Source organism: Strix aluco, chromosome 1 (genome assembly GCF_031877795.1).
Source record: "Strix aluco isolate bStrAlu1 chromosome 1, bStrAlu1.hap1, whole genome shotgun sequence".
NCBI lineage: Eukaryota > Metazoa > Chordata > Aves > Strigiformes > Strigidae > Strix > Strix aluco.
This window is the reverse complement of record NC_133931.1, coordinates 53,709,634-53,723,035: the sequence shown is the minus strand read 5'-3', so window position 1 is coordinate 53,723,035 and position 13,402 is coordinate 53,709,634. Positions and strand designations below refer to the sequence as shown.

General features: G+C 39.1%; 1 protein-coding gene across 3 annotated transcripts in view; it reads right to left on the bottom strand.

The window, feature by feature from the left end:
* Positions 1-13,402, bottom strand: part of SMCHD1 (structural maintenance of chromosomes flexible hinge domain containing 1) — an 89,466-nt gene that overhangs the window by 43,150 nt on the left and 32,914 nt on the right. For all 3 annotated transcript variants that reach the window (XR_012622898.1, XM_074821325.1, XM_074821312.1), the window contains exons 17-21: positions 13,187-13,300; positions 8,560-8,637; positions 8,351-8,470; positions 1,918-2,062; positions 1,580-1,676 (exon numbers count right to left, since the gene is read on the bottom strand). Coding sequence is in view for 2 of the 3 variants with exons in the window: in XM_074821325.1 (XP_074677426.1) it covers positions 1,580-1,676; positions 1,918-2,062; positions 8,351-8,470; positions 8,560-8,637; positions 13,187-13,300 (554 nt within the window). In the remaining variant the exon portion in view is untranslated. The remainder of the gene's footprint in view (positions 1-1,579; positions 1,677-1,917; positions 2,063-8,350; positions 8,471-8,559; positions 8,638-13,186; positions 13,301-13,402) is intronic.

Below are 13,402 nucleotides of genomic sequence, written 5' to 3'. Positions count from 1 at the left end.
CCCCTTCTTCTCTATCAGTGCTTCCTTCATTGACAACTCAGATATTTTATTCTTCCTATCTCAATCAAGTTTCTCTTCTACATTTGGCATGATTGTTCCTTTGACATTTTTCTCCTTACTCCTTTCCCCAAAAAATTCACTTTAACTTTTTCCATGCTTTCCATTTCTTCCTTTTTGTTCTCTCAATCCTATTACTAGCTGTTTCTCTGAGATATCTTAGCTGTTCTGCAACCATTTAAAAATAAACTTTCAAGGTACTGAAAATTTCTCTTATGTTCTTCTCTGTTTATTTTAAATTAAGCACTGAAAATTACACTGTATTTACATTTTAAAATTATCTGTTGTTCTTAGTCTGTTGTCCCATCATCCTGCTTTTTGCATTATTTTTCATTCCCATCTTAAACAGTCCTTTTTCATATAAATTAGAACTGCTACTTTCAGTGCCAGTTCCTGTATTGTCTCCAACATTTTATGCAATTAAGCAACGTGAGAAAATAACAGCCCTTTTCCATTATTACGCTAGGATATTATTTCTGTACTGCAAGTTCCTTGAATGACTCTTGGTCTTGCCCCTCACCAAATTTATGTCTTGCCATGTACAATTTATTTCCCATAATCCACCTCTATCTTCTGTCATTATTCTTGCCCTTCACCTGAAATTCTGAGCTTTACCCACAAAATCTATTACATTCAACACCCTCCAGTTTTCAACAAGCATGTATATGCTCCCTCTTCTCTCTATACACCTTTCCACCAGCAACATTATTTGCTTTTTTCTAAGCAACAATATAAACAGTACAATGAGGTATCTTCAGCCACCTCGGTTCCTAGCTTTGTTTTTACTATGCAAGGCTGCAAAAATAAATGAAAGGATTAGGACCTGGTTAGAATACTGTGTAAATATGCCATATACATGATTTTAAAATTATTTTTTAAGATCTTCAAATCTGTATTTATGAGAACCATTAAGATCTGTTTCTTGAAAGAAATCTTTTCAGCATGTAACATATGTTTTTGTTTTTACAGTAAATTAGCAGCTTGACTAGGTGCTGAGAATCCATCAGTAACAGGTTGGATGTGGATGACATGTATTTACTACAGAAGTGAAAACAGCATTTTGGAAATGTCTAGAGAAGCTCAAGTAGTTACCACTCACATTAACTATTACTACTCATCATCTCAACTACAAGTATGAAAGATTTCAGTGCTCCCTATGCTATTTCAGTGTGAAAGTCACCAGGATTATTTAAACCAATTTCAGCACCAGTTTAAACTAAGACAGCTGACTTAGCATGCTGGGTACACTCTTCCACACGCCCATGTGTTGATCAGCCCCTCTAGTTCCAGTCGCATCAGCTAACAGGGTGCAGCTGTAGGAAAGATAAATTTCTCCAGGTAGAGCTGTAAGAGACGGTTTGAAAATATCCCAAGAAATACTTGTATTCATTAGTGTAGACCAAACTTAGATAACAGTATGTGACAATCCATTTTACACAAAAACTATTTGCTCTGCATTTTGGGTTTGGTTTTTTTTTTTTTTTTTGAATATGTTACTTCAAGTTTAAACTCATTAGCCTACCTTGCCCTGGCAACTATTTATACTGCCTTTAGCAGTGACACCCTTAATGACGCACTTTGTTTCTGCAGTTATTTCTTCATACTGCAATGTCAATCCACTAGAAAAATACACAGAAAACAAAACAGAATCAATTTTAAAATCAACACAGTGTTTTAATATACAAGATACTTTCAGATATTCTTATGGAAATAAAAGCAAAAATGCCAGTTAATTTATGTGAAAAGTATCCAGTGTATCACTCAGACAAACCCCACAGAATTACTATATTAATGTCACATGAAGAAAGGACAAAAATATAAAAAAAAAAAAAAGAAAAAAGAAAGAGATGGCTGAATTACCTAGCTTCAAGAATTGGTTTAATGCCAGTTCCCAACTGTGTTGCATGACCAAATTCATCCTGCAGTTCCAAAGGAATATTAAAAGGTACTCCAACTCGAAAAGGAAGCTCTAAAAGACCAACTGAAAACTTCTCTGGTTTGCCCTCTAGGAGAAAAGAATAATACATTTTTAGAAGTAATTATGTGTATTCACTGGCTTTTTCTTAATTAAGGCTGTGATTAAGTCAAGTGGTTTTCAGCCTCAAAGTAAATAGGCTGTTCAGAATGCTGTTGTAACCAAAATCATGGTTTATTGATTTATCCTCTTCTTTTAACTTACACTAACATAAAACCAGTAGTTAACAGCAGTAGACCATGGTATGAGAAATATAACAGGACAGCCAAAACCCCCAAAGTACTTGGAAAATCAGTACAGCACCTGAATGTGGACAGCTTTCCTTAAACATTTAGTTGCTTTAAGTCTGTTAAAATCATTTATGCAACAAAACAATTTTATTCTACAACTATCACAAATTGGAAAGATAAAGATGAGTAATGATGAGTATTTGAAAAAGAAATGTGAGTGCATCCTTCCCGTGAAATCTGCCCCATTAGACTGGCTTCAATTAGGCACTAAAAAAATTAGACCAAACAGAGCAGTACAAATGGGAGCTTGCAAATCAGAGTAATGTTTTGTGGAATCAAACTGTCTTGGCCAAGTGACCTTTGAAAAAAGAAGCAATAGAGTGCTGAGCTGAAGGGTAGATAAATATCCTATCTAATTATTTTGGACTCAACAACTACCTTCACTGCCTACAGGTGTCATGATCAGGGAGCTTCTTTTGCACAAGAGATGTGAAGATCATGGGGGGCGGGAAATGTTACCTTGTATTGGACAAAATTACTTATCAGCTACAACAGCAAAAAGACCTCAACTGTACAGTGATTACAATTTTATTTACAAGTGAATGATAAACTGTAAAATGATTTGACAAAATAACAGTAAAACAACTTCTGCACTGTCAAAATGAATAGCTACCAAAAGAATGTGTCTGAACTAAAACCGCAAAACAGACTGACTTAGGAAGTTCAGTTTTAACCAGCATTTACAATGAATTTTTTACCTTACCAAGAACTGTACACTGAACAACCACCTACTATTACAGAAATAATTTGTTTCTCAAAGAAGCTGTTGATTTCAGTTTAGATTTTAATTGTTCTTTTTTTGATTTTTAGAATCTGTATACATAGAAAGTCACACAAGTGTTAATATTTTTGAATAATGACACTGAGGATTTATGGCTGCTTCTGAGACAACACAAAACATTGCACAAATAAAGTCTTGAAATATTCACTTTTCAAGACTGAAGATATTAAAAGTGTCAAATTATCTTCTGACTAGATAATAAAGCAGCAACAGATAGCAAAAGCTGGTTTTGGTATCCCTTGTGTTAAAAATGCCAAAATATTAGTTGACTAGATTTTTAAAGTGTATATTCCTTTCCAAGGAGATTTGTTCATTTCAACTGTTATGGCCAAAGCAACCTTTAATTGAAGGCTGCCATGCTAGGGAAAGCCACAACACTATTGGAAAAGAATTTTTAAAATACAGAATGCAACTTTGCAACTTCTAAGATTCTCTTTTTGCTATGGTAAAGAGATAGAGAAGGAGCAGACAAGGTTCACTTATGTATTCGTGCAGAGAAACATTTTATTTTTTTTTCTTTTATTGGAACTTCACAGAAGTATCTTGAGACTTCAATGCCAGGTTTTCAGATATATGTTTAAATAATAGCTCTTTTCAAGTAATGCCAAGCACTTTTTTCTGTATTATCATACAAGAATACCTTTTTGTATTCTGCCAATAATACTTTTGCAGAAGCTTTTAGAAGAATATGCTACAAAGAACTCTTTTCTGCCTAAAGGATTTGCATTCAAAGCCTCTAGTTTTGTGAAAAAAACCACAAGGCTACTGAAAGTATCTATTTTTTTTCTTGATCTTCTGGAAACAGATGTTAGCTTTACCTCCTGAACTTGTGACGAAAATATTAACTTTAATATTAAACACAAAGGAAGTAGTAGTTTTTGTCTTTCCCCGTCCCCCTTGCAGATGAAGCTCACAGAATGGTTGAGGTTGGAAGGGTTCTCTGGAGGTCATCTTAGCCAACACCCCTGGCTCAAGCAGGACCACCTAAAGCCAGTTGTCCAGGACCATGTCCAGACAGCTTCTGAATATCCCCAAGAACAGAGACTCTACAACCTCTTGGGCAACCTGTGCCAGTGCTCGGTCATCCTCACAGTGAAAAAGTGTTTCCTGATGTTCAGAGGGAACCTCCTGTGTTTCAGTGTGTGCTCACTGCCTCTTGACCTGTCACTAGGCACCACTGAAAAGAGCCTGGCTCCATCTTCTTTACACTTTCCCTTCAAGTATTTATAGACACCGGTAAGATCCCCACGAATCTTCTCCAGGCAGAGCAACCCCAGCTCTCCCAGCCTTTCTTCATATGCAAGACGCTCCAGTCCCTTCACCAACTTCACAGCCCTTTGCTGGACTCTCTTCAGTATGTCTGTGTCTGTGTTGTAATGTGCACAGAACTGGACACAGTACTCCAGTTGTGGCCTCACTAGTGCCGAGTAGAGGAAGGATCACTCCCTCAACCTGCTGGCAACACTCCTAATGCAGCCCAAAATGCTGTTGCTCTTCTTTGCAGCAAGGTCACATTGCTGGCTCATGTTCAGCTTGGCGTCCATCAGGACCCCCAGGTCCTTTTCTGCATAGCTGCTTTCCACTCGGTCAAGTGCCAGCCTGTACTGGTGCATGGTGTTGTTCTTCCCCAGGTGCAGGACTTACGTCATGAAGTTCCTGTCAGCCCATTTCTCCAGCCTGTTAAGGTCCCTCTGGATGGCAGCACAACTCTCCAGTGTATCAGCCACTCTTTCCAGCTTTTTGTCATCAGCAAACTTGAAATTACAAGCTGCTCCATCATCCTGATCATTAATGAAGACGTTAAACAGGATCAGACCCAGTACTGACTCTATTTACTCCTGGGGTAACCTCTATTTACTGGCCTCCAACTAGACTTCATGCCATTGATCACCACTCTCTGAACCCAGCCATTCTGTCAGTTGTCAATGCACGTCACTGTCTGCTCATCCAGCCCATTACTTCATCAGTTTCTGTATGAGGATCTTAAGGGAGACATTGCTAAAAGCCTTACTGATGTCTAGGTAGACAACATCTACTGCTCACCTATGATGAAATGACTAGCTTGATAGATTGGAAGGTGAATCCTTGCTAACTACTCCTGATGATCATCATGTCCTTCACGTGCCTGGAAATGGTTTCCAGGATTAGTCGATCCATCACCTTCCCAGCGATCGAGACGAACCTGACAGGCCTGTAGTTCCGTAAGCCTTTCTTCTTGACCTTTTTCAAGGTAGGAGTGACATTTGCTTTCCTCCAATCATCGAGCAGTTCTCCCAATTGCCATGATTGTGCAATTACTGCGAGTGGCCTCGCAATGACATGAGCCAGCTCTCTGCCTCATATATGCAACCCATCATGGCCCATGGACTTATGTATGACCAGTTTGCTTAGGTATTCCCTGACATGATCCTCTTCCACCAAGGGTATATCTTCCTTGTTCCAGACCTTCCACCAGTCTCTCAGGCCTGGAATTCTTACTAGTAAATATGGAGGCAAAGAAAGTGTTCAGCATCAAAGCCTGTTCCATGTCCTGTGTTCCCTGTTTCATTCAACAGTGGGTCCATGTTTACCCCAGTCATCCTTTTGTCATCTATGTGTTTAGAGAAGTCCATCTTCTTGCCTTTGGTATCCCTTGCCAGGGATTCTAGTTTCAATTCATATTGGACTTTGGCTTTCCTAACTCCATCCCTGCATGCTTGGATAGTGTCTCTGTATGCCTTCCAAGCTACCTGTTCCCACTTCCACCTTCTATATACTTCTTTTTTTTTGCCAGGAGCTCCTTGATCATCCATGCAGGCCTCTTGGCAAAGCCTGACTTACTATTCATTGGGATGGACTAGACTTGAGCTTGGAGGAGGTAATCTGTGAACATTAACCAGCCTTCTTGGGCCCCCTTTCCATCCAGGGCCTTATCCCATGGAACTCCACCAGGCAGATCTTTGAGGAGGCCAAAGTCTCCTGTCCTGAAATCCAGGGTTCTTTTTTGCCCTCCTTCTTTCTTTCACAATCCTGAACTCTATTATCTCATGGTCACAGCAGCCAAGGCTGCCTTCAACTTTCACATCCCTGAAGAGCTCCTCCTTGCTTGTGAGTATGAGGTCCAGCAAAGCATCTCTCCTTATTGGTTGTTCTATCACTTCAGTCAGGAAGTTGCCATTGATGCACTCCAGGAACCTCCTGTATCACTTATGTCCTCCTGTGTTGTCGCTCCAGCAGATATTGGAGTGGTTGAAGTCCCCCATGAAGACCAGGGTCTGTGAACATGATGCTGCTTCTGGCTGTCTGTAGAAGACCTCATCCACTTGTTCTTGGTCAGGTAGCCTATAGCAGACACCCACTACAGTGTCATCCATACTGGTTTGCTCTTTAACCCTCACTCATACTATCCATCCCCAGGCAGAGCTCCATGCATTCCAGCTGTACACAAAAGGCAACTTCACCTCGTCTTCCTGATCTGTCTTTCCTAAAGAGCCCGTATCCATTCCAACACTCCACTTACGTAAGCCATCCCACCATATCTCCACGATTCTAGCAAGATCTACAACGTTGCCCTGTTTTCTCTAACTCAACATGTTTATTACCCATGCTGGATGCACTAGCGCACGTGCAGTTCAGAGAGGCACTAAAGCATGCTGATTTCGCCAAAGGGGTTTTGGCGATTTCTCTAACGGTGCCTTTGTAGGCACTTCCTTGCATACATGCAAGTGCTGGAGGTGAGCTCACTTCAGCCTCATTTTGTTGATTTTGTGTTTTTTCTGTCATATTGCTCCAGGCCTTTTGATCATCAACCATGTCCATCACTCCCTCATAGGGCTGCTGGTAACTCTCTTCCTCCCCTGTCATTCCTAGCTTATTTTTGGCCTGGTTTTTGCCACTGCAGAAAAAGGCAAAGTCACAGAATGGCAAAAGGGTTGAACAAAACTTTTCCTTTTGAACTGGAGACTGAAAGCCAGAGACCAAGAGAAGATCTATTTTTTTAATGCATGTAGGCCACAACTTTTCTGATTATTGTATATAAGCGCACTTACATAAAAGGATGATTCATGGTGATAAGATGGAGCAGGGAATGTATGATCTGTAATTAGCATGTATTTTTGCAAATTAATTTAGCAAGCAAATAACTACAGTTTTTCATTAAGATGAATTATGATGTACAGAATCAAAAGCACAGATATTTTTTTTTTTTAATCCTATGAAATCTCCTTTACAGACAACATATTACTCCTTTATAATTTTAAAAAAATTGTGTGTCATATTTCTGGACAGAAAGAGCAACTTCAAACTAGTCTACAGTTTTACGCCTTTTTCAGAAATATATGCCTATTTCCCCTGGGAATGAAGTCTTTTCAGCAAAAAAAAAAAAACTAACAAAAACCTTCTCCAGAGAAAGGTTTATAAACAAGAACTAACTAGCCACTAACAGGTAAAAATGCACACAAATAAGTTAGGAAATAAAATTAACATCTTAGAGGATGAGAGAAACAGGACTTGCAAGGCTGTACTAAAAACAAGATGTCACTGTACACTGTATATTTTATGGTCTTCTACAGTGCCATTAAAATCAGAACCCATTATCTGACTTGGGAATATATAATCAGTCACATACTATTTTAGGCCACACACATGCATACCAGAGAGTATGGCAAGGCAGAGTAACATCAGACGTATTTAACAGTATTATTTCTGTTCTGGTATTCCAGTAAATATTTTGGTTATATGGTTAATCCAAAAGGTACACACCCATTATAACTCAATGAGAGTTTAGTTTTGCATAGCATTCTTCTTTTAATTAAAAAAGACACTTCAATCTTAACATGCATATTTAAAATGCTTAACCTGTTTATAAATGAGTTTCTCTCTGCAGTTTATGCATGAAAATTGGCCTAATGAATATTAGTTTTATGAAAGAATATTTATGCCAATGGCATGAGGAAAAAGGGTGATTCTAATTAAGTAAAAGTTTATTTTTATTAAGTACATTTAGAAAAGTTCACATCAGGGGAAAGCTTTTGATTCCACCACACTTTTTTGCAAAACTGTATAGCAGAGCCAACACATTACAGGTGAGATAAAAACCTATTAGACAAAAAATTATTTTTTCCTTGAAGTGCTTCATGTTTGACATGCAAATGCTATTTTTCAGTGCTGAAAATTATCTCTCACCTAACACATGAATAATTTTGATATACAATGAATCAAATAGGAACACTAAAAGTAGAAGAAAATTGGTATGACTGAAATTCTTACCTATAATAGTAAATTTAAATATTTTAGATGGTAGAGGCCTTCCGGCATAAGTGTCTGCATTACTTTCATTCAATACTACTTGCAGTTTCAAGGTGTAGTTCCCAAGTTTCTGAAGATTTTCTAAACAGAAATACAAATAAAATTACAAAGTAAAAAAAAAAAAAAGTAAAATTATAAATAAACTAAAAGTACTGCATATGTGGACTTACCCATTTTTTTAAACCAGTATGGCCATTTGCCTCCATGCTGACTGATATGGGAAATTATTTCTTTATTCCCAGTAGGTGCTGAAAAACAAACAATTTGCTACATGTATTTACATCTTGCACCAAAATTCTTCATTTTTTTCAAGTACTGCTATCACTCATTATTAAGTACTACTATCACTTCTAAATCTAAATAAATATAAATTCAGCTTCACAATCATGTTGATCAAACCAAAAAAATGAATTCCCTACCTAATCCCATTTTAATTGAAAATTGCTAGCCTCAGACACATTAAACTGAAAGCAGCAGATTTGTAAAATTGAATTTTATTAGTTCTTTGGTTATGTGTTCCCCATTAAGTCTGAGCACTTGAAGGCTGCATGCTCCACACTGGCAACTGATCAACTTGTCAAATGACCATAAAAAATTAGCTTAAATAGGAGTAATGGTAAAAATGTGCAGTTGACTAAACGTATAAATGAAGAAAAAAGAACATTCCTTTTTTGCTTCAAATTACTGTCTCTGTCTTTATAAACACTTTTGCAGCATTAAGACACATCCAAAAAGAGAACACACTGAAACTTCCAGGCAATTTCTTAGTGACTGGTTCTATAACTGAAGATAAATACAGGCATAAGATCTATTGTTTGAAACTTCAAGAGGCATTAATATATTTGTTTTTCAAAATAATAATTTAGAACAAATACAGAACGTAACTGCAGTAAGGCTATACAAAATAAAAAGAAATGCAGTAAAAATATACATTGTTCTATAGCTAAGTACAACTGTTTCAGATCCTGTTCTTGCACCAAATTGTATACATAAGATAAAGTAACAGCTGTCAGTTTTCTTGGGTGTATCTTTGAATGCATAATTCTGGCAGTAGTGCGTTATTAAAACAAATTTTGATGGTGTTTTGTAGTAAGAGCTAATTCAGTTTTCTATATTTTTTTTTTCCACCTTTGGTAGTTACTAACACTGAGAAAAGAGAACTTCTCAAGTGAGTGCAGTTTTCCTAATGCAGTGTCAACTGCCACCAAGCTAAACTGAAAGTCTCTCTGTATTATGCAAGATGCACACCTGGAAGATGCACACCTTTCTTCTTGTATTGCCTCAAATACCTGAAAAGATGCATCACTATTGCCACACACCCAGTATTTTAACAGAAGTACCTGCAATTTAATTGAGTAATCCGGAGTGATTTAAAAATAATCTTCTGAGATAGAAATGCTTGTTTCTCAGCCTCATCTAAGACAAGAACCACCCACGTATGACTTTGGAAAAAAACCTTCTGGAACCCAGCTTTCCTAGCAGCCTCCCTTCATCAACCCTAACCTGAATTTTAGAGTGAGCCTTAGAGAAACAACCTGTGACAGACTGAAATAAAACCCAACATATCCTGTGCTGAGTTTGAGTGAGTGGAGGGCATTTTTGGTAGCAGGTGATGGGGCTACAGCAGTGGCCTGTGGGAAGCTTCTTGAAGTTCCCTTGGCTCTAAGTCGGACCTGCCTCTAGCCAAGGCTGGGCCAGTTAGTGACGGTGGCAGTGCTTCTGTGATAACATACTTAAGAAGGGAAACCTGGGAGGAGTGAGAGTTGTGAGGAGGAGTTGTGAGGAGAACACCTGTGTGAACACTGAGGTCAGTGGAAGAAAGAAGAAGTGGGGGGCAGGTGTGCCAGTGCAGAGCCCCCCTGTATCCCATAGTGAGAGGGCAGGGCTGACCCCTGCCACCCATGGAGGTCTACAGTGAAGCAAATGCCGGCCTGCGGCCTGTGGAGGGCCCCACGCCAGAGCAGGTGACTGCACCTGAAAGAGGCTGGGACTCTGTGGGGAGAAGCCCCCACTGTTGTAGTTCATCGCTGGGAGGATTGCAACACACGGGGGTGACCTACACCAGAGCAGCTACGGAAACGCTGCAACCCATAGGAGGAACTCATGTTGGAGAAAGTTTGTGGAGGACTGTCTCCTGTGAGAGAGGGACCACGCTGGAACAGGGGAAAAATGCGAGGAGTTCCCCCCCTACCATGAGGAGAAAGAAGCAGCAGGACTGACCATAACCCCCATTCCCTGCCCCCTGCACCACTGGGACAGGAGGAGGTAGAGGTAGTGGGAGCAAAGCTGAGCCTGGAAAGAAGGGAGGGGTGGGGGGAAGGTGTTTTTCAGATGTGGTAATGCTTCTCACAGTCCTAACTCTGTTAAACATTGCTGCTAGTGTCTGAATTAAATTTCTATTCTTTTTCCCCCCCCCAATGAATCTGTCTTTTGCCTGTGATGATAATGGATGAGTCATCCCTCCCTGTCCTTATCTCGATTCCTGAGTCTTTGCTTTACTTTCTCCTTCCCAGTGCTGTGGGGGAAGGGGGAGTGAGAGGCTGCATGGTGCTCAGTTGCCCTCTGAGATCAAACCATGACACATCCAAACAAACAAAACCAAAAAAACCCAACTTCACAGCCCTGTTCTCCTGGCAGTCCATGCCTCCCTTTGGCAGACACTTTCCATAGGCAGTCTCTTTCTCTTTATCCTACTCTTTCATTTGGTAGCGCCTTTCTCTTCCTGATCCACCTAGACCCTTCAGCTTTCTCTTCCTCTCATCTCTAACCCATAACTCCCACCTTATTTTTTGGCCAAACCTTACAAGCGCCCAGATAAAAAATTTCTCATATCCTAGCCGTCTTGCTAGCCTCACTTCCCTTGTCCAAACTCTGGACAAGGTGCTTCTGCCATAGTCCAGACAGGAAGTTTCTCACAGTCTAGTTCTGCTATTCCACCCTTTGCTTTAGGAGCTCCTTTTATCCCCACTGCATCCCTTGACTTTCTCATTCTCTCAACCCTAATTCAAACCCTAATCTTGAATTGAACCTTGTATATGGCTACCCAGTAACAGAGCAGATAAGAAGTTGCTCACAGCTCAAGTCTTTTGGCAGCCTGCAGTAAATTTTGCCAGGTATTCTCAAAAGAGAAGAGAAACTTTTTGTACATTATAAGATGTTTGCTGTTGGCCTGTACGCATGTGTAAGCACTTTAGTACAACTGAGAGCTTTATATTGTAAGAAAGACTAGGGGTTTGAGTTTGGCAGGTGTGCTGTGCCCAAACTGTCACTTACAGGACTTAACTCATTGTTCTGGTGAAGAACAGGAGGATTACACTAGTGATTCCTAAATTGACTAGAAACAAAAGTTAATATAGGAAGCAGTAAAAAGTTGTAAGTACAAATTTCCATCAATGAATCAAAGGGGTCAGGAGACACAAAAGGTCTGAAGATAGACTTTTCAGTGATCGGAGGCAAAGAGCAAACTTAGTTTTATTTCTCCTAGCAACAACACTGACAAAACACCACGCCTCTTTCAAGTTTATACATCCTAAAGTCATGATGGTCTACTTTAGTTAAGGTTACAAAACACTGATTTGTTTCCCAGGCTGTTGGCAAATACAATCTGATAATTCGTATTACGCGAACGCTTTTTTTCAATTCCATCCTTTACGTCCCAGCACACTACCTTGGACAATGGCTATGCACAGCAGACAGTCCCCATACAAGTGCCATTAAAATACCATGTGTAGTCTTATGACACACATACTAAACTGAAGCTAAGTTACTTTCATCTGGTTTCCTTTGACATATATCATTACAGTAACCTCAGTGCTTCAGAAAGGTATTTTTACAACTCTCATCAGATAAAGGAATTGGATTTTCCTACTGTATATGTCATATGTCTAGAGGTTATTGCTATTGTTGATGGAGCACCTCCCATATGAGGACAGGCTGAGAGAGTTGGGGTTTTTCAGCCTGGAGAAGAGAAGGCTCTGGGGAGACCTTATTGAGGCCTTCCAGTACTTAAAGGGGGCCTACAGGAAAGATGGGGAGGGACTCTTTTATCAGCGAGTGTAGTGATAGGATGAAGGGTAACGGTTGTAAACTGAAAGAGGGTAGATTTAGATTAGGTATAAGGAAGAAATTCTTTACTGTGAGGGTGAAGAGCACTGGAAAGGTTGCCCAGAGAAGCTGTGGATGCCCCCTCCCTGGCAGTGTTCAAGGCCAGGTTGGACAGGGCTTTGAGCAACCTGGTCTAGTGGAAGGTGTCCCTGCCCATGGCAGGGGGTTGGAACTAGATGATCTTTAAGGTCCCTTCCAACCCAAACCATTCTATGATTCTATGACTATCAAGTGAAGCACCCATAAAATGGAAACCACAAAATAGTAACTCACAAGAAACTTGATCTTTTAAAATGCTGAAGTGACTTTATGTTAGATACTAAACAAGTCTGTTCACTACTTTTATGCAGCTCATGTGAATTGCTATGTTAATTACAGAAGCATTAGCTATTTTAACTGTGTTCTTATACATATTAAGTAGACAGCCTGGAACTGATAGGTCCTTCTTACATGTGACAGAAGATGTAATCATAATATAGCATTAAGACATTAAACATTTGGCATTGAAGCAATTGTCATTTCATGAAATATGGCTTTGAAGTACTACATACTCTGATGGGATATTATCCTTAAAATTAAAAGCTATATCCATCTATCAAATTCTAATGTGTATTATATGTATATACACAAAGAAATATCCATTATGCATTTTTAAATTAATAAAGACTCGTTTAAATATACTGAAATACTTACAATGTAAAATAACCTTGAGTTCAACAAGAAGTTTCTTTGAACCTCCGTGACTTGTACCTGGGAGTTTTTGCATTGCTTCTCCTTTTTTATTCAAAATTTCTATTCTTAATGCTCCTGTATTTAAAAAAAAAAAAAAAGTACTTTTAAAACATGCTGTGTATTATAAGTGATTGAAGATTGGAGATTATTTTTTAAACAAAAGTGCATAACCTAATT